We start from the raw sequence: 22,252 nt of genomic DNA, 5'->3' as shown, positions 1-22,252 counted from the left end.
ATTTTGAAACATTTTGAGACATTTCCTGAGACATCTCCTGAGACCTACAGTGGGTACCCGGGGAGGGTTTGGTAATAGGCAGGGGGGGTCCCCGGGTAGTTAAATTTGGACTCATCCCAGCCCTAGTTCCTACTGAAATGTAATCATGCTAAGTATACAAGACAATTTCTGTAAAAATCAAGTAGTCAGAGGCTCGCTGACTTGGTTGATGCATGTCATTGTACCCTTATTGCATGGATCGATGTTCATGATGTCAACCACTAGATTGTCTGGTCCAGACTCAATTATCTACAGACCGCTGTCAAACAGTGCAGCATTAAACAACAAACAAACAAGTACATAAACAAGACATTCAACCACCTTATAAGTACTACAGTCACAAAACTTTTCTATGTGAAATACTCCAAAAGATGTGCATTCAGGTCTCCCATCCTGTTCTGTATTTCAAGCTCTTTTAAAATATTGCCCAAACACTATCCCACTAAGCTCAAGTTTGGTAAACTCTGAACTATTTTTAGGTCAACTTTCTTCTTTTATCTGGGAGTCCCCCTACATCAGTGAGTCATGAGGCTGATATCAGACAGCATTCATGATGTCTCACCTTCATATCAGTATGCATTAGATAAATGCTGGCTACAGCATGAAAGTCAATTACTTCAAACGAGACTGACAACCCTTCCCATATAATAGCTGCTTGTTCCACTGTGTACTAAATGCTGCAGTGTTGAGTGCATGCAGGAATTTGCAAAAAAATAAACATCAAGTGCAATTTTGAAACAGCGTATTTTGGGGGTCAAAGTTAATGAATTCTACATATAGACGAAAAAATCAATATGATTGTTTGTGTACATGCTTTTATCGTTGTTGTTTAAATTTAAAATATGCTAACTTCTTTAAAGGGAAAAAATGTAAAATAATGTTTAAACATTTTCAATAAGCTATGGAAGCCTTTTAGGGTCATTTATTTTTTTCGATACTATCTTGAAATTTCAAGATACAGAATTTGAAATTTCAAGATACTAAGATACTAAGTTGAAATTTCAAGACAGTATCTTGAAATTTCAACTTAGTATCTTGAAATTTCAAGATAATATCGGGGGAGGGGGGGGGGGGGGGGGGGGGGGGAATGGCCCTAAAAGCCTTCCATAATAGCCCTTCTATGGAGCCTTGCAATCTAGCTAAAACAATCTATTTTTATAATCATTTAAATTCTCTTCCACATGTTCCAAACACTTCCAAATGATGAATTTTTTTTTTCAATTAAAATGTTTAACATCCAAACCTATCTATTTATATAAAATTTATTTGCATCTTGATCAATCATACAGAAAATATGCTTATCACATGTATGCTGATATAAACGCATTATCTTATGTTTTCTATATAAATTATCACTAGTGTATTACAAGTAATATTAACCATGTAAAACAGCTAACCAGTTAAAACATTCGTACTATGAAAAAAGCTTCCATAAAATCAATTGCATGGTTACTAAGACATCAAAACGAACGCCACATCAGTTAACACAATGTACCATTATTGTAACTTAAGAAATCGATTTACAGCCGCGATCGTACGATATGACATTTATAGCACTGCGATGTGTTTCATTCAAAGCTGTATCCCCAAGAACACACTTCTAAAATATAATGTCGAGGTCTTATGTGAGACTGAGAGCATTAACAGCCAACACCGTTAACAAACAACAGGCATCGCGTGATCCGAAGAACTCAGATCGCTTTGCATCTGCAGAATAATAAATGAGACAAGTATGGACATTGCCAGGAATGGTACCTACCCACTGCTTGCATGTAGGCGTCAAAATTATCGCTGTCGACAAGGTGCCATTTACCCTCAGCAAAAGCCATTTTTGAAAATTCTTCTCGGGAATGGAAACAGAACGATCGTTTGTCTGTCCGCGTTGACTGGCTTACAGTGGTTGAATGAATGAAACCTCAGAAGACAGAACGATAAGGGACATGTGGCGTGGTGTGAACTCTGAACTTCGACCTTTGTAGTACGCCATCACGTGATTGTACAAAATGGCGGCAGGTTTGATTGATTGGAAGAAAGTGATTGTACGCGTATGTTGGACCGTGATATGTTTGTTTATCCTGTCCTGAGTGTGTGTACAGGACAGCCTTGATAATTAATGGTAGCCGAAGAATAGACCCGGTTAGTGCGTTTCATCCAGTGTTATTGTGTGGGAAAATGCTAAGACAATGTTCGCGTCAGACACTCAACAATTGCATAAGCTTTGTTTGTTGTTTACGTCGCACTCAGTAATATTCCAGCTATATGACGACGGTCTGTACTTAATCGAGTTTGGACAAGACAATTCTTGATTGATATTCATTGATCCACGCAATGGAAACTGGAATACGATGACATGCAATCATTAACCGTGTCACCGAGCAAGATCACCCGATCCATTTTGTCGACACTTACAAGCCTAAGCTACTTCAGAGACCATATAATATTATATGGTCTCTGGCTACTTCTATTAACTGACTTAAGGGCCAGTGATTTACATTATTTACCATTTAGATATTTCACTAACCCTTTAAATATTAAAACGCATTAGCCTATTGGAGCTAGAGGGTGCGATGAATATGTGCTTTGAAATGTTTGTGATCAAAAGCTTGAATGTACATATATATAACCCTCTATGCTTAATGATATTAATAATAATAATATTGCGCTATATTTCCACACCAATCTGGGGCTTGCTCAAAGTGTTGCACTTTTATTACCCTGGTGTGTGGATCAGTGTGCACTCGATTTCATTCTCATCTCTAAGCTGCCCGTGATGCGCCAGAAAGTTAACAGTCACATTGCCAATTCACTGCTTGGTGGACAGAGGCATACCGTATTCGACGTAATAAGCACCCAGGGCACTCTCAAAATAAGAAATAGGGGGCTCTTATTAGAATATCATTTTGGTGAAAAAAGTTGAAAGAGTTGAAAGATAAATTTCATGGTTAATGTTTATGTACGACGAACATATTTTTTCCAGAATTTAATTGCCCATAAATAAGGGTACATATAACACACGAGTGAGTATTATACGCGAATAAATAAGTCTTCTGACATTGATCAAACGGAAGGGGTGCTAATTGGGATTGTTCACTAGCCAATATATTAGCAAATATTGCCGTGGGCGCTTATTAGAATGGGGCGCTTATTACGTCGAATACAGTATTTCAAACAATGTCACTCACCTGTATGTGCTTCAGTGCTGCGCAGGAATGAAGCAATAGTAACTCACAGGAGTCTATGAAGTACGATAAAAATTATTATGTCGTTTAAAGAAGAAAATCAGTCGTAAATCAAACATGAACAATGCTATTAACATGATTAAACATAGATATATTACTAACATCATGTACATATGGTCCTGTTGCTATACAGAGCTCCAGATCACCTGTGTATTTGTATTAACAATATGCCTTTCCTCCCACATAAAGCTGGCACGCCTTGGAACATTGTTAAAAGCAGCATTAAACCCAGCTCGCTCACTCACTCACTCACTCACTCACTCACTCACTCCAGAGGTGACTTGCATTTCACTGATAACAGGACGAATAAACAAGAAGGGGCTTTAATGTTTAATTTTACATTTTTCATGGAATACATAACATATTAACATACATATGAATTTAAGAAATTAAGGACCAAATCCCAATTTTGAACTAAATTATATTATTTTCCCAATTTATGTTTCAAGGGCTCTTAGTTCGGAATCCTAGATAAATCCCAGTAATGAGTGATTGAGAAGCACCGGCAGGAAGGCCACCAGTCCATCAGAGGAACAGGTGAACCAGCTCAGACACAAGGGCCGCCATCGCCACCATGGTGCACGAGATCGAAGACTTCTATGGCGTTTACCTCCTGTACAATCTGAACCCCCGGTACAAGGGAAGGACCTATATTGGGTACACCGTGGACCCCAACAGGAGGATCAAACAGCACAACACAGGGGCACAGGCAGGAGGGGCGTGGCGCACAGACGGGAAAGGACCTTGGTGAGTAGAGATCAGCAAATCCAAGTTGTATCAGAGTGTGTGAGTGAGTGAGTATGTATGGTTTTACACCGCTTTTAGCAATATTCCAGCCATGTCATCACCCTATAGTGAGTGAGTAAGGTTTACACTGCTTTTAGCGATATTCCAGGAATATCAGAGCAGGGGACACCAGAAATGGGCTTCACACATTGTACTCATGTCAGGAATCAAACCCGGGTCTTCGGCGTAACGGGCGAACGCTTTAAACTCTAGGCTACCCGACCGCCCCAGATCTCCAGATGAGCTGCATATGTATGTAAAATACAGCAAACTAAATCATATCCCAATGAATTTTGAGTTGCTTGCATAAAATACGCATGAAGAAATTTGATAACCCAACAGTATTTCACTGCATAGTAACCCAATGTACCTTTTTCACCGGCGTACACGTATGTATTTACAGACCTTTTCTTACTCACTGAATGCTAGTATTACATATACAAGAACTCTACTGTGAATAATGCACATTTGTGCAACATCTCGTGAACAGAAGGGAACAGTTGTTCTCGGTTTGTTTTGGTATAGCTCGCCCAAACACACCCGTTGCTGTATCACTTGCATATGTTCTTTTTTGTAAATCTCGTGCTTTTCATGCTCTGTATGTGACAGACCACTATGTTGAACAGCGTAAGATTTTTAGTTGACATTTATTGGTTGTGGGACGAAGACTCATGAGATTGCTTTTGAATGAACTATCGGGAAGTTAAACCACTTTGTAACAGAAAGTGATCAAGTTTTCACACTTCCGTTGAATATACAGAAAAAGTGTCATTTTTAGGGGACTTATTCAGTTTTGCAAGAAGGTTTTTGTTTATGTCTTTTGTCTCATTTAATGTCCGACATGATCTTTTTGACTTGTTGTTTTTATTTAACGGGGTAGAGGAAGGAGTGCATGTGGTCGTAAGGCTTAAAATCTTAAAAGAATTGGTTCTCAGGCAATGTTTTTCGAAAATATAGTGCGGGCGGGCGGTGTCTTTTTGTTGTTGTTGTTGTTGTTCAAACTAGTATGTAACCAATTAACAGAAGTGTAAATAATAAACAGTTGTGTATAATCAACCTGGGAAAGGGCCTCCCTACATAAATGTATTCCTTGATGAGTAAAATACTGGAATACAGTATTTGACTCTTGTTGGACATGGAATATTTAAGGATTTTTTATTTGTTTTTTTTTAAATGGAAATAAAAACGAAACGTGTGGCCACCTGCTCAGTGGCCGACAGCTCAAAGTCTGCAGAAAATGTCTGTACAGATTCCCAAATTGGAATTACAAATTTACCAATGTGGTTATAGCCAATGTTATGGCTTTGTAGAGGTGTCTGGCATTTCATTGATAACAGGGCCAATAATAAGGGGCCTAAAGGCTAAAGTGCCCAGTTTTACACTTTTGCAATGAATGCAATTTAAAATACCTTCTGATTTTAGAAAACAAGAACCTTAACAAAAATCCTAATGATTTTTACCCAGTTTGCTTGCTAGGGGCACTTAGTTTGGAATCCTAGATAAATCCCTGCGTTTTCATGGGAACTATGTCACACACAGCTTGCTTGGGGTATTTGTTGTGGCGACAACCCAGCATGTATAACTGTTCTCGTTCTCGCAGGAAAAGTGTGATTATAAAAAATATGATAATATGAAACACTTTAAACTGGAAATATTATTTGTTTCCTTATTCCCATTTTCAGGATGGCAGATCAAAAATTAAAATAAAAATGAAAGTAATGCCACAACAAGCAGTCCTGGCTGAATCCTCGATTTCACGGTTACTCACTATTTTGCAGAAATGTCCACTCAGTGCAGAAATGTACCTATCTTGTTACAGAATTTGTCAAATACACTGCAGAATTTGTGACTAGTCTGTCTTACAGACCCTGATACAAATATATATCAAATACAGCCCATGCAAGTCTATAATGTTGGGCAAGTCTAGATTACTGCAGTATCATGGATGAGGAGAGTCACTGGGCTCCCTTTTATTATATTTTTATTAAGATAACTGAACAACTGTTTTTTCTGGACGATATGTTCATTTCAGAGACTAGATGTTAGTCTAAATGTGTGACATGTGAGTCGAAAATTGGTTCTAAAAGTGTGTATATCTGAATGTTTGCAATAGTGATCAATTGCCTAATTCACTACAATAAACTATCTTAGCCATGGCAAAGTCGGCCAGAACAATGCCTGCCACAAGTCAAAACTATGAAATACACAACAACTGAGCTTAAAAGTTTGCAGAATTTTGTGCTGAATTATTAAAAAATGATTGGTCTCAGAATTTAAAAAAAATAACCACAGAATTTAGATATTTTTGTTCCATCGGACTACAGCAGGCACTGTATCATGTGGTGCAATATAGATACAGGATGAGTGAAGACAATATCTCCCTGCATGAAGATCTCCGGACACCTCAAAAGGAGGATGAGACAGGTGATCTTTCTGATCAGCCAATCACTGTCAAGAGGAGGGAGAGGAAGAGGAAAAGGAAGAGGAAGGGAGATAATTTGTGTTCGTATTTCATGCAGTGAAGTATTGTACAAGGGATTAGATAGTATTGTAAGCAGTAACATTTGATATGGAAAATAAGATGCTATTAACAATGACAATGAGGTAAGTAAGTTGACACACAGCAATAGAATCAGATGATATAAAACATTAAAAAAGTACAAAAATGATATAAGGTGAAATAAAATACAGTAAAAACATTGATGAAATATCAAAATATTAATACATAGAAAATGAGAGCTGCAATTTAGAGAAAGAAGGTTCTTGGAGACTGGTAATTAAAATCAAATCAGTTGTAGACTTCTCTGGGTTGCCAGTGGACCTAAAAGTTCTTTTCTTCGATAGGACAAGTTTCGCACAGGGTTGAACATGCCTTTAACTTATCAGGTAACAATTTAGAATCTGCCTTGTAAAATGTCTTAACATTTGATAAAATGCCTTCAAAAAGGCAGTATAAAAATGTTAAAAAGTCTAATTTTGGACAAATAATGCATTATGTGCCAATACTGTATTCCCTGTAATAAGCGCCTGGGTTAACAGAAAATTGACAAATGGGGACGCTTATTAAACCCCATACAGTGAGTTAAATTTGTTGTCAGTGATCTGGCGGTAGTGAGCAATTACTTCAAACATTGATGAAATTAACCTTGTTGCCATAATCGTTACTTTGTAATTATATGCTGGTATGTATTCTACACTGGTAGTATTCTGCTGTTGTTTTTAACAAATCTGTAATATACACAAGAAAGTGCCATGTTTATTTTCAGTCTTAGATGCGGGTGCTTAAAAAGATTTGTCTAGAAGTTGGTCAGGGGCATTTTTTGGATCAGGGCGGCTATTATTGCGAATATGGTAGTTGGAATCCTGGCAAATATCCCTGCATTACTGATGTACATGGAGTTATCTAGACCTTGTCGGAGTGTGATATTCAACCTCAAATCTGGAGCAAATGTATTATATCTTCCCAAATTGGAAATAAACATGTCTCTATTCAAATTTTATGTATAAACTTAAAAACAAATTTTATGGATAAACTTAATAACAAATTTTATGGCTTTGTAGAGATAACCTGTACAGGAGCAATAAAAAAGAAGATGTGTCAAATACCGTATTCGACGTAATAAGCGCCCAGGGCACTCTCAAAATTAGAAATAGGGGGCTCTCAATAGAATGTTATTTTGGTGGAAAAAACAGAGTTGAAAGATAAATTTCGTGGTTTATGCTGACAGCCTGAAATGTTTATGTACGACAGATATATTTTTCCAGAATTAAATGCCCATAATTAAGGGTGTGTAAAACACACGAGTACATATTATACTCGAATAAATAAGTCTTGTGTACATTGATCACTCAGAAGGGGTGCTGATTGGGATTGTTCAATAGCCAATATCTTAGCAAATGTCGCCGTGGGCGCTTATTAGTGCGGGACGCTTGTTACATCGAAAACGGTACTTCATTTCATGTCATTATATTGAATGCCGTAGCAAAATACAATACACCCCGAAGTTAGGAAAATAAAACATTAAAAATACCATCCCAATTTTGAACAAAATTATGTTTTCCTCTCAGTTTGCCTGCCAGGGGCCCTAAGTTTAAAAGACTGGAGAAGTCCCTGGATGGGATCAAAGATTAAGGATTAAAACATAATAAGGATATGTCATAAGCCATGCTGTTTTAAGCGCGAGTACCTTCGTGAACACTAAATATCCATGGTACCTTTTGATAGTTATTGGCCTAAAAGCTGTTGAATAACACCTCAATCATCAATGTTTGGCCTGTTGTAACAGTGTAGCATTAAGTAGCCAGTGAGTGTAAACGTGACAGAGGTAATCTACTTCCTGTCAAATGTGCCTTGAGTTCCATGTAATTAATGCCCCCTGCCTATTCTCTGCTGGGAGAGACCCCTGGGCCATTACCAGACGCATGTTAATCTGGCTTACAGATCTACACTGGCTCTACAGCCTGGAGTTTGACCTGCCGGACTTTGGTCAAACAATATATTTACTCCAAGACATCTGTCAGTTGGGGGATAAAGTTCATTGCTGATTCCTGATGGATTAGACTCTCAATGAACTATGACCCTGTGGAAATTCCAGGTTAGAATTGGTCCCCAGCAACCACTATTATGCAATAGGTCTCCAGATAATATTTTTTAACATTGAGTATTTACTCACAAGTTTTCATTCACACTGGTATTGATAGTGTTCTTTCTGTAGTCAGTATATTCTTATTCCTGTGGTCCAGTCTATTGGGTATTTTGGGGTGGTCGGGTAGCCTAGTGGTTCAATTGTTCGCTCGTCACACCGAAGACCCGGGTTCGATTCCCGACATGGGCACAATGTGTGATGCCCATTTCTGGGGTCCCCTGCCGTGATATTGCTGGAATATTGCTAAAAGCTGCGTAAAACCATACTCACTCGCTATTGGGTATTTTAAAATAACTCGGCTTAAAATGCTGTTTCAGGTGTCTATTAATTTGTATTCAGTGCAGTAGAGTTTGTGTGTGTGTAATTCCTGCATTCATTCTTTGTATAAGGATGTAATTAAATATAGGTATGCAAGTTAAAAAGGATATACATTCGGTAATTACTCAGAGTATTGTTAACACACCCCTCCTAGGGAGTCTTTTCAACTTTGTTATCTGCAGTGTATTTCTGTATAGAGAATTTTTATTGATCTAATGCAGGTGTCTTGTATACATACATGAACTCTATTGCAGTGAATACTGTATTCGATGTAATAAGCGCCCAGGGCACTCTCAAAATTAGAAATAGGAGGTGGTTATAAGAACATAATTTTGGTAAAAAAAATTCAGAATTGAAAGGTCGTAAATTTCGTTGTTTGGCAAACGCAGAAAACGATCGATCTCAGTATTTTACCCATTTAGATATATATTTCTCTTAAAAATAATACTATTAACTTACATATCGATGTATTTTTGATACCGAAACTCCACATTAATGATGAGAAAAAATTATCATTGATGCCCATTGTTCCAAACAGGAAGTACCGGTAATCAGCAGGTAAGGTTGGGCGCTTATTATGTCGAATACGGTACTGCACAAACTGTCTCATTTAAAACTGTCTCATTCTTAAAATAGATTGGACCCATGGGAAGATTCAGTAAAATCAGATCCTGTTCTCTGATACAATGCTTCTGTGTGTGAAGATTTGAGGACACCTCCATCAAATCAAAATCTTTTCTTCTGTGTTCATAACTCAATAAATTGAAAAGGAAACTAGGCCATTCTCCCTGAACCATTTTCAGCAATCTAGATATTTATTATCTGGGGAACCGCTGTGGGGTATATTTGCTTAAGGATGTTTGAATATGTAAAGAATAAACATTTTACAATGACCCACATTGATATGTGTTTAACTGTGCGGCAGTCATATGCTGTCTGCCCCCTAGTGATCGCTGAACTGAATGACAAGTATTAGGGCTGCAAACGAATACACTGTGAAGTGAATACGATTCATATCACGAAGATAGGGTAATGAATACGAATATTAATTCACAAATACAATAACAAGTCAGCAGTTTATGTATAGTTATTAATTATATTCAGTGAAACAATAACAACATAAATTATTTGACATGGTTTGTTAATTATTAATATAATATACATTTATATACTGCACTTATCCAGGTACTAGTGTCTGCTCAACTGCGACAATGACCAGTGACCACAATACTGTCAAATTAAATATTATAAGAGTGTTGTCATTGAAAGATATCTATGCATGTAATATGTTCTTATGGATATTTTTAGGTTCAGGGTATGTAAATACATATGACTGCATATTCATAAATATTTGATTCTAGTGGCCACGAATAACAAATTCAATTCATGAATGGTCATGCTTCGATTTACGGTTCAATTCACCGATTACGCGAGTGAGTGAGTGAGTGAGCATGGTTTTACGCCGCTTTTAGCAATATTCCAGCAACATCACGGCAGGGGACACCAGAAATGGGCTTCACGCATTGTACCCATGTCGGGAATCGAACCTGGGTCTTTGCTGTGGCGAGCGAACTCTTTAACCACTAGGCTACCCAACCGCCCCGATTACGCGAGTGAATCGTAACAGCCCTAACAAGTATAGAAATTTACATCTTGGCAAGGCAGGTTGTTTATTTATGCAAACATGAATGAATACACAGAATTGGAAAATTGAGACATTTCTTGGCAGATGAATACAGTTTGCAATTCGTTTTATAAATTCATAGCTCTCGGTGAACAAAACAATATTGTATTAAAATATTAATTTATCTGTACATATTTTTAGTGTGTTGTAAATATTGTGGATAAAGATTTATTATTAATTCATATCAGAAAAATATAGACAGCTTATGGAACAAAATACAAGGTTGTCAGAAAAGGCAGCACAGATAACAGGTTGGATAACTTGAAAAATAGCCAATTGTATTTTTGTGTAGGGTGCTTTTGTTTTTGACAAAAAAGTATTATCACTGAGTTAATGTAAGTTTTTGTACTTTGTTACTGTGGTTTAGATAATAAAGTGTGAAACAACTAATTTTCACTATCCATCAAAAATAAGTATGATCTGGCTTGCTGTCGACTCTGTTTTTAGCATGTTTTGCAGAGATTTTTTTTGAAAATGTAAAGGGTTTTGTCGCTTTTTTAAAAATTGTAATCAAAGTGCTCAATACCCACAAAAATGTTTTTGTTGGTATATCTTGTTATGTGCTCTTTTTCAATATTTTGTGAATTGTAACTGATAGTTTAGCTATGGTTTGAAATCTTTTGATCATACCAGTAATATTTACATTCAAAAACATTTGAAAGAAAAAATCACTTAAATTTATCTGAGACCATGTTTGATTGTTTAAATTCAAACTCGGCATTAAAATAATGAGAAGAGAGGTTTGACAACAGACATGATATTTTATTATTCAGCACACAAGAACATGTGATCACTTCCAGAGCAGTTCTGTTATAGTACACTGCTTACCCTAGTTTGTCTACCAGATCCCATATACTGGATAATACTCATTGGTGTGGAGGCTGTAAGAGTTACCTCCCTTGATCTATTGGCCACACCGTTCTCAGTGAATGCCAGTGTACAATGAGAGACGGTTTCTATCCAAACGGCAAATGTTGTTTGCTTTCACTTGTAGCAGTAAGAAAGTTTGTTCTCTTTAACAGATGTAAAGTGGCTAGATACCAAACAAGGAAAGCCTATACTAATAATTTATTTTTTAATTTATTTAAAAAAAAAATTCTTTTTATTTTTATAAGTGAAGGGAGTTGGGGGAATGAGTTTTTACCCAACATAGTTTTGTACTGGTAGGCCAGAAGCAGACAAGGGACGAAATGCATCTTTTTGTCAATGAAAAAAATAATTTTGGTTACTTTTATCAAGGTGCATATTCGTCATGATATGGCTGAAATATTGCCGATGTGACGTTAAACTTTAACTCACTCACTCACTCACTCACTTCCTGAGGCAAGGGAGTTAATCTCTAAAAGTCACCCTTGCTGAAATAGGCTGGAATTATGGAGTTATATCTTGGCTGGACTAACAGGCCTATGCATAATCCAATCAAAATTGCATAACAAAGTTGACATCTGGTTTGTAAAATACCGTGCAGATTTCAGTCGATTTTAGGATTTTCAAAGCATGTGTACTGCCAACTCGGTGTCAACAGATATTTTCCAAATTTGTTCATGTTTTTTATCATGGTGCTCATGTGATTTGATGCACTTGTGAAGTAAGACCCGTTTTGTAACAAAATAGATCTTGTTTATCAATCAGATCGTCCTGACTGGCCACCGCCATTTTGTTTGAAGCAAATATAAGTGATATAAGAGATGGAATTTGATTAGTCAGTAGGAGGGACATAGAAGGGACTTATCTCTTAATGGTCACTGGTGGTGCTTACGATTGAGTCTAGATATTCCAGCTGAGTTCGGCAAGGGTGGAAACTGGATTTTTACAGTCAGTTAACTCCCTTGCCTCAGGAAGATGATCAAGGTGTTGATGAAGCGCATTGACAGGACACTGTCATCATTTGGCTTGTACATGCGTTTGTCGCAGGGTGCGTCATGGCTGCTTAGACAACCCTGGATTATTTTTTGTGTCGTTTCAGGAGGAAAGTGTTAACCATGTTAACCAGACAATATGTATAAAAAATAGTGACACAATCTTTATTTCACAAGTTACTCTTAGCATAATTAACAGCTTGTGACGCCATGTTTGATACCGAAACAAAGCTAAAAGTTCAAGCGTACTTGAAACAGTGATGGCCTTGCCTTGGGATTCCGTGACATTCCATTGTGATGAAAGTAGTCCATCTCGGCAGTGCCTTAATTCATCACTGCGAAATGAAAGCAGAAGAAATTGACCCATTCGGCCAATCAAATTGCAGGGATTGCAGTGAATACCAAAAACATTTAATTCTTCATCTTTTACAATTTATGTTTCTTTTCAGGGAGATGATCCTGATAATCCATGGCTTCCCCAATGATATCTCAGCATTACGGGTAGGGTGCATGTCTTTGTGTGTCCCCTAGTGTCCAAATAGCTGCAGGCTATCCTGTGCCTGGTAATGGGTATGGGGATATGTCAAATTTATTCCTACCTGCCTGACTGTCTGGTTGAAAATTTCATAACCGCGCTGACAAGTTTGAACGAGACATTGATATGTGACTCACTTACCTTAGAGCAAGAGCTACCTTTGTGATTGTGACCCTGTGAAGATCAGGGTTATAATAGCTCTTCAGCCACCCATGCTTGTCGTGAGAGGCGACTAATGGGATCGGGTGGTCAGGCTCACTGACTTGGTTTGAAGCATGTCATCGTATCCCAGTGGCGTAGGTTGATGCTCATGATATCAGTCACCAGATTTTCTGGTTCAGACTCGATTATTTACAGACCACAATTGTATGGCTGGAATATTGCTGGAATAATAAAGGCACAGAATAAAGTAAATCTGAGAAAATGAATGTCTACTCTAGCATGTATTTACTAATTCTGGTCTGCAAATCTGAATACAGGCTAGTTCCAAATATATTTAAAAAATGTATTTCAGACACTTCTGTGCCCAGCACTCACTGTTTGTTCCTGTAAAAACAACTTACAAAAGCTTCTTGGGCTTCAAGATTGCTCCTGACAACATTGCTCAGTGTTCACTCTATCAACCAGCGGTTTGACTGTTCATGTCAAAACAACGCGTTTTCATTTCAGTTTGAGTGGGCCTGGCAGCACCCAGAAAAGTCCAGACGTCTCCGCCATCTACCGAAGAAAGCACGCAAAGAAACAGCACATCAGTTCCGATTCCGAATTGTTTCCCAAATGCTCCGAACAGGTCCATGGAATCGTCTCCCACTTACGATCCGCTGGTTGAAGCAAGACTACTGTCTTGACTTCCCCCCAGCGAGTGCACCACCCTCACACATGCCCATCGTGTACGGCCCCGTGAGGAGCATGAAGGTCAGGAAGGCAGGCAAGGGGAAGACTCCGAAGGAGAGCACGGAGGAGACATGTAACCAGAGCGAGATCACAAGTCTAAATGTGAGACACAGGGTCTGCCCCGTGTGCTACAAGAGATTGAAGGTGAGATTATCAGGGGAATATACTGTGAACAGGAAATTTTTTGCAACCGTTTTATTATTGCGAGTTTTGCAAAGGGGGTTTATCGCAAAAATTAAAAACGCAAAAATAAGTATAAATGATACATACATACTTTATTCATTGCAACACGTCATCAAATGTTGAAATCATCAACCAGAACCACAAGTTACTCAATAAGTTAAAAACACAAATGAATGCAGAATGGTCACACAATACATCACAAATGACAGTGTAAACAGACCAATTAGTGTCACTGTTACCTCACAGTAATCCTGCCTTCTTCCAACCTCGCTTGATTGCGTCGGTGTCCTTTGCAATTTTGTCCACACAGGAAACAAGCCATCTTGCGTGAATCGGTTTCATGACACTGATCTTCAAATCCACATTGTCACTTCTCAACTTCTCAACATAGCAACTCGCAAAAATATCTCGTCGCAGTATTGTCTTTGGTGTGGTATTCGCAATATTTTAACAGCGCAGAAATGAAGCTGTTTACAGTATCCATTCTATTTTGACCCAATACCCTGGATCCTTTCACCACCAATGTGTGGTAAGTGACGTCACGCCCTCAATTGACCCGTAAAGATTCCAGGTTGGAATAGGTCTTTAGCAACCTGTGCTTGTCATAGGAGGCGACTAATGGGATCGGGTCGTTGTTAAATGCGCATTCAGCAATATTTCACCTATGTGACGGCGGTCTGTAAATAATCAGACAATCCAGTGATTGACATCATGAGCATTGATCTGCACAATTTGGAAATAATGACATGCATCTATCAAGCCTGACCACCCGATCCCACTGGTCATCTCGTTCGACAAGAATTCAGGGGTCTAAAGTTACGTACATGATATGTATGGACAGCTGCAGGAATGCCACTTCAGACAAGATTATCGGTATTTAAGTAATTTATTCTCTATTGAAACTTGTGCGGTGTTGGTGTTTATTATTGTTGTCTGCTGTGGTCGTCAATGTATTGTTATCGGTCTGAGAATATTGCAGTGAATTGAAGGTTGATCAGTCATGTCATTCCTGGCTAGAATAGGCTCTGTATGCTGCTCGGAAGGGAGGCCAAATGGATCAACTGTCAGGCTCAGTGGCTTGGTTGATTGTATATCCACTTACTCCGATGGTGTCATGTTGCTCACAGTATCGATCACTGGATTGTCTTGGTTAGTATAGGTCTTCAGCAACCCATGCTTGCTGCAAAAGGTGACTATGCTTGTCGTACGAGGCATCTAACAGGATCAGGTGGTCAGGGTTGCTCATTTGGTTGGATTGTCTTGTCCACACTGGATTATTTACAGACCACCGTCATATAGCTGGAATATTGTTGAGTTCAGCGTTAAACAAACAAACAACACAAACAAACAATCAAACAAACACTAGATTGTCTGGTCCCCACAATGTACAGGCCACCATGATATTGCTGGGATATTGCTGGGATATTGCTGGGATGTTGTTGATGTTGCAGAGGTTGGTCCGTTTTCAATCTGATAATTAACCAGAACAATTTATATCTGCAAATAACAGAGTATTGACTTGACTAAAACACAATTAGAGGATAAAGAGCATGATCACACTTTAGACACAATTTTATGGATAACAATTTCTTTAATACTGTAAAAAGTGATGTTTCTCTATAGATCCTTATAACGTTGTCAAGCAAGACTTTTTACAGTATTAAAGAAGTTGTTATCCATAATATTGTGTCTACCTTGTCATCCGTCAGCGTCTAAGTAATGCCTATCAAACAATTTATAATCACACTTACTTTTGTAAGTAAAATACCCCATTATCTCTTTTTCTTACAAATTGTGGGAAGAGGCAGTAAAATCACTAATCCCAGTGGCTTGTTTTGATGGCCTGCTTTAGCAGAGATGGCCTCTGTGGTCTAGTGGATGAAGCATCTGCCCAGAGAGTGGATAGTCTATGGTTCAATTCCTGGGCTGCCTAATACCAAAAGATGTTAAATGATGGCACTTGTGTTTACCCACACATTACAACGGGTATCAAGGTTAAACTGAGGCATGGTATCTAAGTTTGCACTATAAAAGGAACTACTAATTAGATATCCCTGCAGTCCTTGTTGTGAGGGCTCAGTTATCTAACACTCTGTGTTTTGTTGTGCAGAGTTATGTCATTTATTTTTGCCCCGGTCATGTTTCAAGGCTTGTCAGCACCCAACCCATGTTCATAAATGTTGCCAAATTGGTATATGTCCGAGACATGCACTACCACAGCCTTTCCTCCAACATCAAGGTGACACACAATGATATTACTGAAATACTTCTCAAAGCAGCGATAAACCAAGGTCTAAACTCTCTCACTCACTCACTCTTGGGACCAGATATGAGAGACACCTACCAACATGAACAGTATTTTACAATCTGAATGGTCTTGTACACCAAAAGACCAAAGGTATTGGTATGAACACACACGTGAAAAACACACGCTCACAAGCTCACTATATTTATGCGACATTGGCCAATCATACAGGTAGATTCCTCAACAAGTAATGATGAATGATTTTAATCCGACTCATATTTTGCACATGTTTGTAGCCTGATGACACGACTGTATCCTGCTACCATCCCCAATGTCAGATGGAGGCTCACATCCTGTGTCTGGCTCAACGCTTCCTGTATGACCCAGGTCAAATAATCCCAATCGAAGGCTTCTGTCTCAAGTGTAAGCAGCCCCTCCTGTGGGGCGACCTCATCAGGCATAAGCGGGGCTGCTACCAGAACCTCGCTGAGTCGTCAACCCAAGTGAGTTGTACTGCTGCAATGTCATTGAAGTCAGATCTTTTACCCACAGGACCACGGATAGCCATACTATACTGACTGTACTGATTACATTAAAAAAAGACTCTTATTTTTTGATGTTATCAGGAAGTCAGTATAGTATGGCTATCCGTGGCCCTGTGCTTTTACCCCACTGTAATACCGCCCCTTCAGGGGATGTGGAATATCAATGCCTGCCTGACCTCTTATGTCAGATTGACGGACAAACACAAAATATCAGCTTCGGTTGTCCACGGACAACTTTACGGTTAAGAAGATCCTTGGGTAATCTCCCTTTGAAAAAATGTTGACATCGTAAGTATCACTAGTCCACCTGATGGCAATGTATTTACTTCCTTGTTCTGATTTTGATCACATTTTAAGACATGATCCCTGATTAGTTGATCAAATTACCTTTTAGCCATTTGCACTGTAAGGGTCACACTGGCATTAAAACACCAACAATTATATGAAAGTTTTTTAAACAACTTTTCTCTACTTCATGACAATATCTGAAATTATAGTGACAAGTTGGTATGGACAAATCAATAACTCTCATGCCTTTTAGATAGTATTGTTGCTTTTGGATTTATATCTATTTTGCATTTCATCGGTATGATATTGGAGCAACGGATTGTAGAGCAGTAAACAATTGCCCAGCTCTCATGTCACATTACCTCACGATACTTGAGCCCAACCAATTTGTGTTTAAGGCTTGTTATGACAGTATTATGTTTGAAAGTTGGTAAGGTACTGCTACACCCAGTAGTTGATTTAAACAGTATTTTATTTCCATTAATGTTCAGATTTTACATTACATAACTTTAAAAAATGGAAAAAGGAATAGCAAACAGGCCAAAAAGGCCTATATTAATGCTTCTCCTAATATTGTACATTATACATGTAGATTGTAATTAATGAGTAACACAAAATGAAATAAAATGGAAAGCAAGATACCAAATGCAGTTTATATTCTTAAGTTGACGCATAAATAACGTAAAGCGGTTTGTTTCAATGATGTAATTGTGAACTGATTTTATAATGTGTTCATTGTCTGAGGGAGATGAATCTTCATTGCCATGGAGTATAGTATGTATACTGAGCTGGTTAACAAAAAAGTATTTATCAATTCTAAATTTGGCATAGCGTGGACAATTTAGACAAAAAGTGGAAAGCATCTTCTCTATTTAGGCCACATGGACAGATGGGATTATCAATCAGAAATCTGTCAAATAAATGTGATTTTAAATCACTACAACCTAGCCTAAGTCTAGATAAAATCCTGTAGTTATGTCAGGTTGTTGCAAAGTCTTAATAAATGTTATCTTTTAAAATCAATACAGAATTAAAACATGAATAGATAAATGATTAAAACTCTATCTGAGTGAGTTAAAATATATATCGTCACATCGGCCATATTGTGACGAGGAAGTTCTATCTGAACCCTGGTATACATGACATAGTATGACTCAATACTGCAGATACCGTAAAGTACTGTCAGAAATGTGAGAAAACTGCTTTTTGCCTCTGAAAAAAGGATATGATTTTTCACAGACTGCTGTTATTGAAATATTGAGTAACTACCGATCTCCCTATCTGCGGTTTGAAGTATTTCAGTCACAAGGAGTCCTATTGACAAGTTTACAGGAGACAAATTCGAACTAAAACACGAAGTTCACATTTATTCTTAGTCCAATGATGACAGTCTAAAATGGACTATAGAAATATATGCACATGACTCCGTTCTAATGATAATAATGTAGTCTTCATAAAACATCAAATCCACACACAAAAATTATTTTGAGAAAAATTCTAGATGTGCATCTTCTAAAATGACAAAATGACGCTGCGATTTGTTTGTTAACATTGCTCCCATGATGCATGTTAGATTACACTTGCATAGCCATAACCATGGTACACGATATCGAGTCTGTACTGGGAAATGTATACAAGTTCCTTACACTTTTTGAGATAGAGGGAAACCATTTATTAATTTAGATAGGGTGAATTACCGAACTGTCCAAGCTATGGGGTTTTCAATTCATACCATTAAGTCTACGGTATGGTAAGAAAACAAAACTGGGGCGTAAAAGGATATTAGACAGCTTTGATACAGGGTGATTAGGCGTATAGTGTACAAGCTTTATGAGCAGAGGGTAACCCTGACTGGTAGTAGAATTTGGGAGGAATTAAAGATACAATTAATGTTTCCCAGACTGCACTAACTATCGCGACCATACAGGAATATATGGCCTTGTCGACTTCAGACCATATGAAACGAAAGTTCAACTCATGGAGAAAAATAGAATAAGAAACTAGTAAAGTACAAGACATATGTGCTGGTGGCACAACACTGTTACGTTGTCTTACGTACGCCAGTCAGACATTGTGAGCTCAACCCTGTTGTGCCCATCTTGGCTTAGTGTAACGGGTTCGTGGCAAGACATAACACAACATTCAAAAGTACAGATTCATATACGTCATCAGCGGAGATAAAGTCTACCTCAAGAAATCATCTGTAGAACAACAAATACCTCTGGATTCAAAAACCGCAACCTTCCAATACTCATCCTGTTTCATAGCTCTTAACTATTCCATCATGTTTCCAAGCAAATATAATGCAATACATATCCTAAATTGCTACCCCATAAACACATGTCAATTAAGTGCAATAACAGCAATATTTTGAGACCCCCCCCCCCCCCCCAACTTGGTGACATTTGCACCTAGGAGAATGCACGGGGTTGTGTGAGGTCATCACCTCGGTACAGGTGTTCGGTAATTACCTCAGGTTATAGGCCATTTCATACATACATGACAACACACGAAAATTTTCTCTTCATATTTTCTAATCATTTTACCTGTAAAAGTACATTTTAAGGGTAATCACAATGTCAGTTAGGACAGGCTAGATTAGGTCAATTCGCATTATTTTGATATATGCTCTTTTTACAGTCCTATGACTCGTATTTATTACATGAAGCCAGAAAAGCAGTTTTCTAGCATTTCCAACAGTACTTTAGTATTGTTTTTCAATGTCCATGAAAACTATTTGTTCTTTCATGAACCCAAACAATTGCAAAACAATGCCAGTAATAAAAATTGTATATTTTGTGCTGAGAATATATGAAAAACACTTTGTTCTAACTTCTGAGGCAATAAGTTGTGCAATATTGGGGCATGCTAAAACTCAATGTTTATCTTTAGTGTGAACAGGTTTGTGTTTTTGACATTTCAGGGAGAATCCCAAGCAGACAGCGAGAGCGACACATGGTGAAGGGGTTTTGTGTCACTGACCTTGACACCGCTTTTAGGAGATTGATGGGTCATGTTTGACTGACCTTGACACAGCTGTAAGGAGAGTGATGGGTCATGTTTGACTGACCTTGATATACCAGTGTTCCGGGTTAGAGTAATTCTTCAGCAACCCATGCTTGTCATAAGAGACGACTAACAGGATCGTGTGGTCAGGTTCTTTGACTTGACTGATACATGTCATCCTATCCCAGTTGCGTGGATCTATGCTCATGATGTCCATCACTGAATTGGCTGGTCCAAATTTGGTTATTTACAGATCGCTGTCATATAGCTTGAATAATGCCGAGTGCGGCGTCAAACAACAAAGAAATTATCAAATGAAACAAGACAAACTGACCTGGATACTGCTGTAAGGAGTTTAAGGAGGCAATGTTTGACTGACCTTCATGGAGCTGTAGGGGCGGTCGGGTAGCCTAGTGGTTAAAGCGTTCGCTCGTCACGCCGAAGACCCGGGTTCGATTCCCCACATGAGTACAATGTGTGAAGCCAATTTCTGGTGTCCCCCTCCATGATATTGCTGGAATATTGCTAAAAGCGGCGTAAAACCTTATTCTCACTCACTCACTCACTCATGGAGCTGTAAGGTGAGTGATGGTCATGTTTGAATGTTTGAATGACCTTGAAACGGCTGTAAGGAGACTGATGGTCATGTTTGATACAGCTGTAAGATGTGCAGCTGTAAGACAAAGTAACATGTGATCTAGCAGCATTTGCAGGACAGGGCATGGAAATGTACTGTCTTGGCTCAGGGCAAGAAGAGGAAGTCACAAAAAACACAAATTAATTGTGACCAAAGACCTAGATGGTGTATTATAGTATTATATTTGATTTCTAATAGACGATGATTTGATGAAAATATTTCTTTAGGAACTGGCATTTCAATTATACAAAATCAAAGGGACTTTCTTATATCCAATACTGTCTTATCACATGCACCACATTAATATTATTCGTATTTCTCAAATAATTTGGTAATCTAACAGTACACATGAGCATTAGTAAAGCAAAACCTGATTCAAATTTCCGAATAATTAATGACAGACCCTGATCTGAAACCAATTGAACACCTTTGGGGTTACCTTGGCCGCCAAGTGAGAGCTAGGGACCCTACAGTTCAAAACCAGAATGAAGTGACACTGGTGCTGTACCCGGAATGGCAGAGGATCCCAATGTTAAACATCAGACGAATCAGCAGGATGAGCTGATGCCTTGTGAATAACATCCATCAGATGTCGTAAAAGGCGACTATGCTTGTCGTAAGAGGCAACTAACGGGATCGGGTGGTCAGGCTCGCTGACTTGGTTTGATGCATGTCATCGATCCCAATTGCGTGGATTGATGCTCATGATATTAATCACTGGATTGCCTGGTCCAGACTCGATTATTTACAGACCGCCGTCATATAGCTGGAATATTGCTGAGTGCCGCGTTAAACAACGAACCAACCAACCAAATCATCCATCAGAGTGGTGGATACTCCAGACACTGATTGCATGGTCAGTGGTGATTCCAAGATTGACAATACTCGTTTTTCACTTCCTAATGTGACAATCAAATTTAATGGTGTGGGTAGGGTGCTGATTCTAAGCAGTTGTTGAAATGAAACCTAACATAACGCCAATAAAAAGCTAGTTCAGTGCCAGCTTTATTTGTGTGTTGGTAGTGTCAGACATTCTGTTTGTCAGATTGTTATTTTTTTGTCATATTCAACAATGAATTTCACTAGTCCTTTTTTTTTTTTTTTTTTTAATGTAGCACATATCTGAAAAGGTCGGTGGTGCTTTATTAATGCTCATGTGTATATTAATAATTGTGTTATTTATGACTATAGGGGCGGTCGGGTAGCCTAGTGGTTAAAGCGTTCGCTCGTCACGCTGATGACACGGTTCGATTCCAACAGGGTATAATGTGTGAAGCCCATTTCTGGTGTCCCCCGCCGTGATATTGCAGGAATATTGCTAAAAGCTGCGTAAAACTATACTCACTCG

General features: G+C 38.3%; 2 protein-coding genes across 2 annotated transcripts in view; one reads left to right on the top strand and one right to left on the bottom strand.

Moving 5' to 3' along the window:
* LOC139456507 (sodium/calcium exchanger regulatory protein 1-like) overlaps positions 1-1,992 on the bottom strand; it is a 48,232-nt gene extending 46,240 nt beyond the window's left edge. Inside the window, exon 1 of the mRNA XM_071238257.1 lies at positions 1,799-1,992. Coding sequence (XP_071094358.1) covers positions 1,799-1,868 — 70 coding nt within the window. The 5' untranslated portion in view covers positions 1,869-1,992. The remainder of the gene's footprint in view (positions 1-1,798) is intronic.
* On the top strand, positions 1,961-20,454 carry LOC139456506 (structure-specific endonuclease subunit slx1-like). Its single transcript, XM_071238256.1, has 6 exons — positions 1,961-2,175; positions 3,728-4,025; positions 13,021-13,072; positions 13,776-14,144; positions 16,725-16,931; positions 20,185-20,454. Exons 2-6 carry the CDS (start codon positions 3,853-3,855, stop codon positions 20,221-20,223), a joined length of 840 nt encoding a protein of 279 aa, XP_071094357.1. The 5' UTR covers positions 1,961-2,175; positions 3,728-3,852; the 3' UTR covers positions 20,224-20,454.
* The last annotated feature ends 1,798 nt before the right edge of the window (positions 20,455-22,252 follow it).

This window comes from Haliotis cracherodii, unplaced genomic scaffold (assembly GCF_022045235.1).
Source record: "Haliotis cracherodii isolate W230 unplaced genomic scaffold, xgHalCrac1.p SCAF_11, whole genome shotgun sequence".
Classification (NCBI taxonomy): Eukaryota; Metazoa; Mollusca; class Gastropoda; order Lepetellida; family Haliotidae; genus Haliotis; species Haliotis cracherodii.
Note: the sequence above shows the minus strand (reverse complement) of the source record. Positions and strands in the feature narration are given on the sequence as shown.

What these genes read in the sequence shown, in the direction of transcription:
- LOC139456506 (XM_071238256.1), top strand. Translation starts at nt 3,853, where the DNA reads ATGGTGCACGAGATCGAAGACTTCTATGGCGTTTACCTCCTGTACAAT. An exon ending in ATGATATCTCAGCATTACGG is followed by an intron (nt 13,073 to 13,775) that starts GTAGGGTGCATG and finishes TTTTCATTTCAG; the next exon opens with TTTGAGTGGGCCTGGCAGCA. An exon ending in TGTGCTACAAGAGATTGAAG is followed by an intron (nt 14,145 to 16,724) that starts GTGAGATTATCA and finishes ACATGTTTGTAG; the next exon opens with CCTGATGACACGACTGTATC.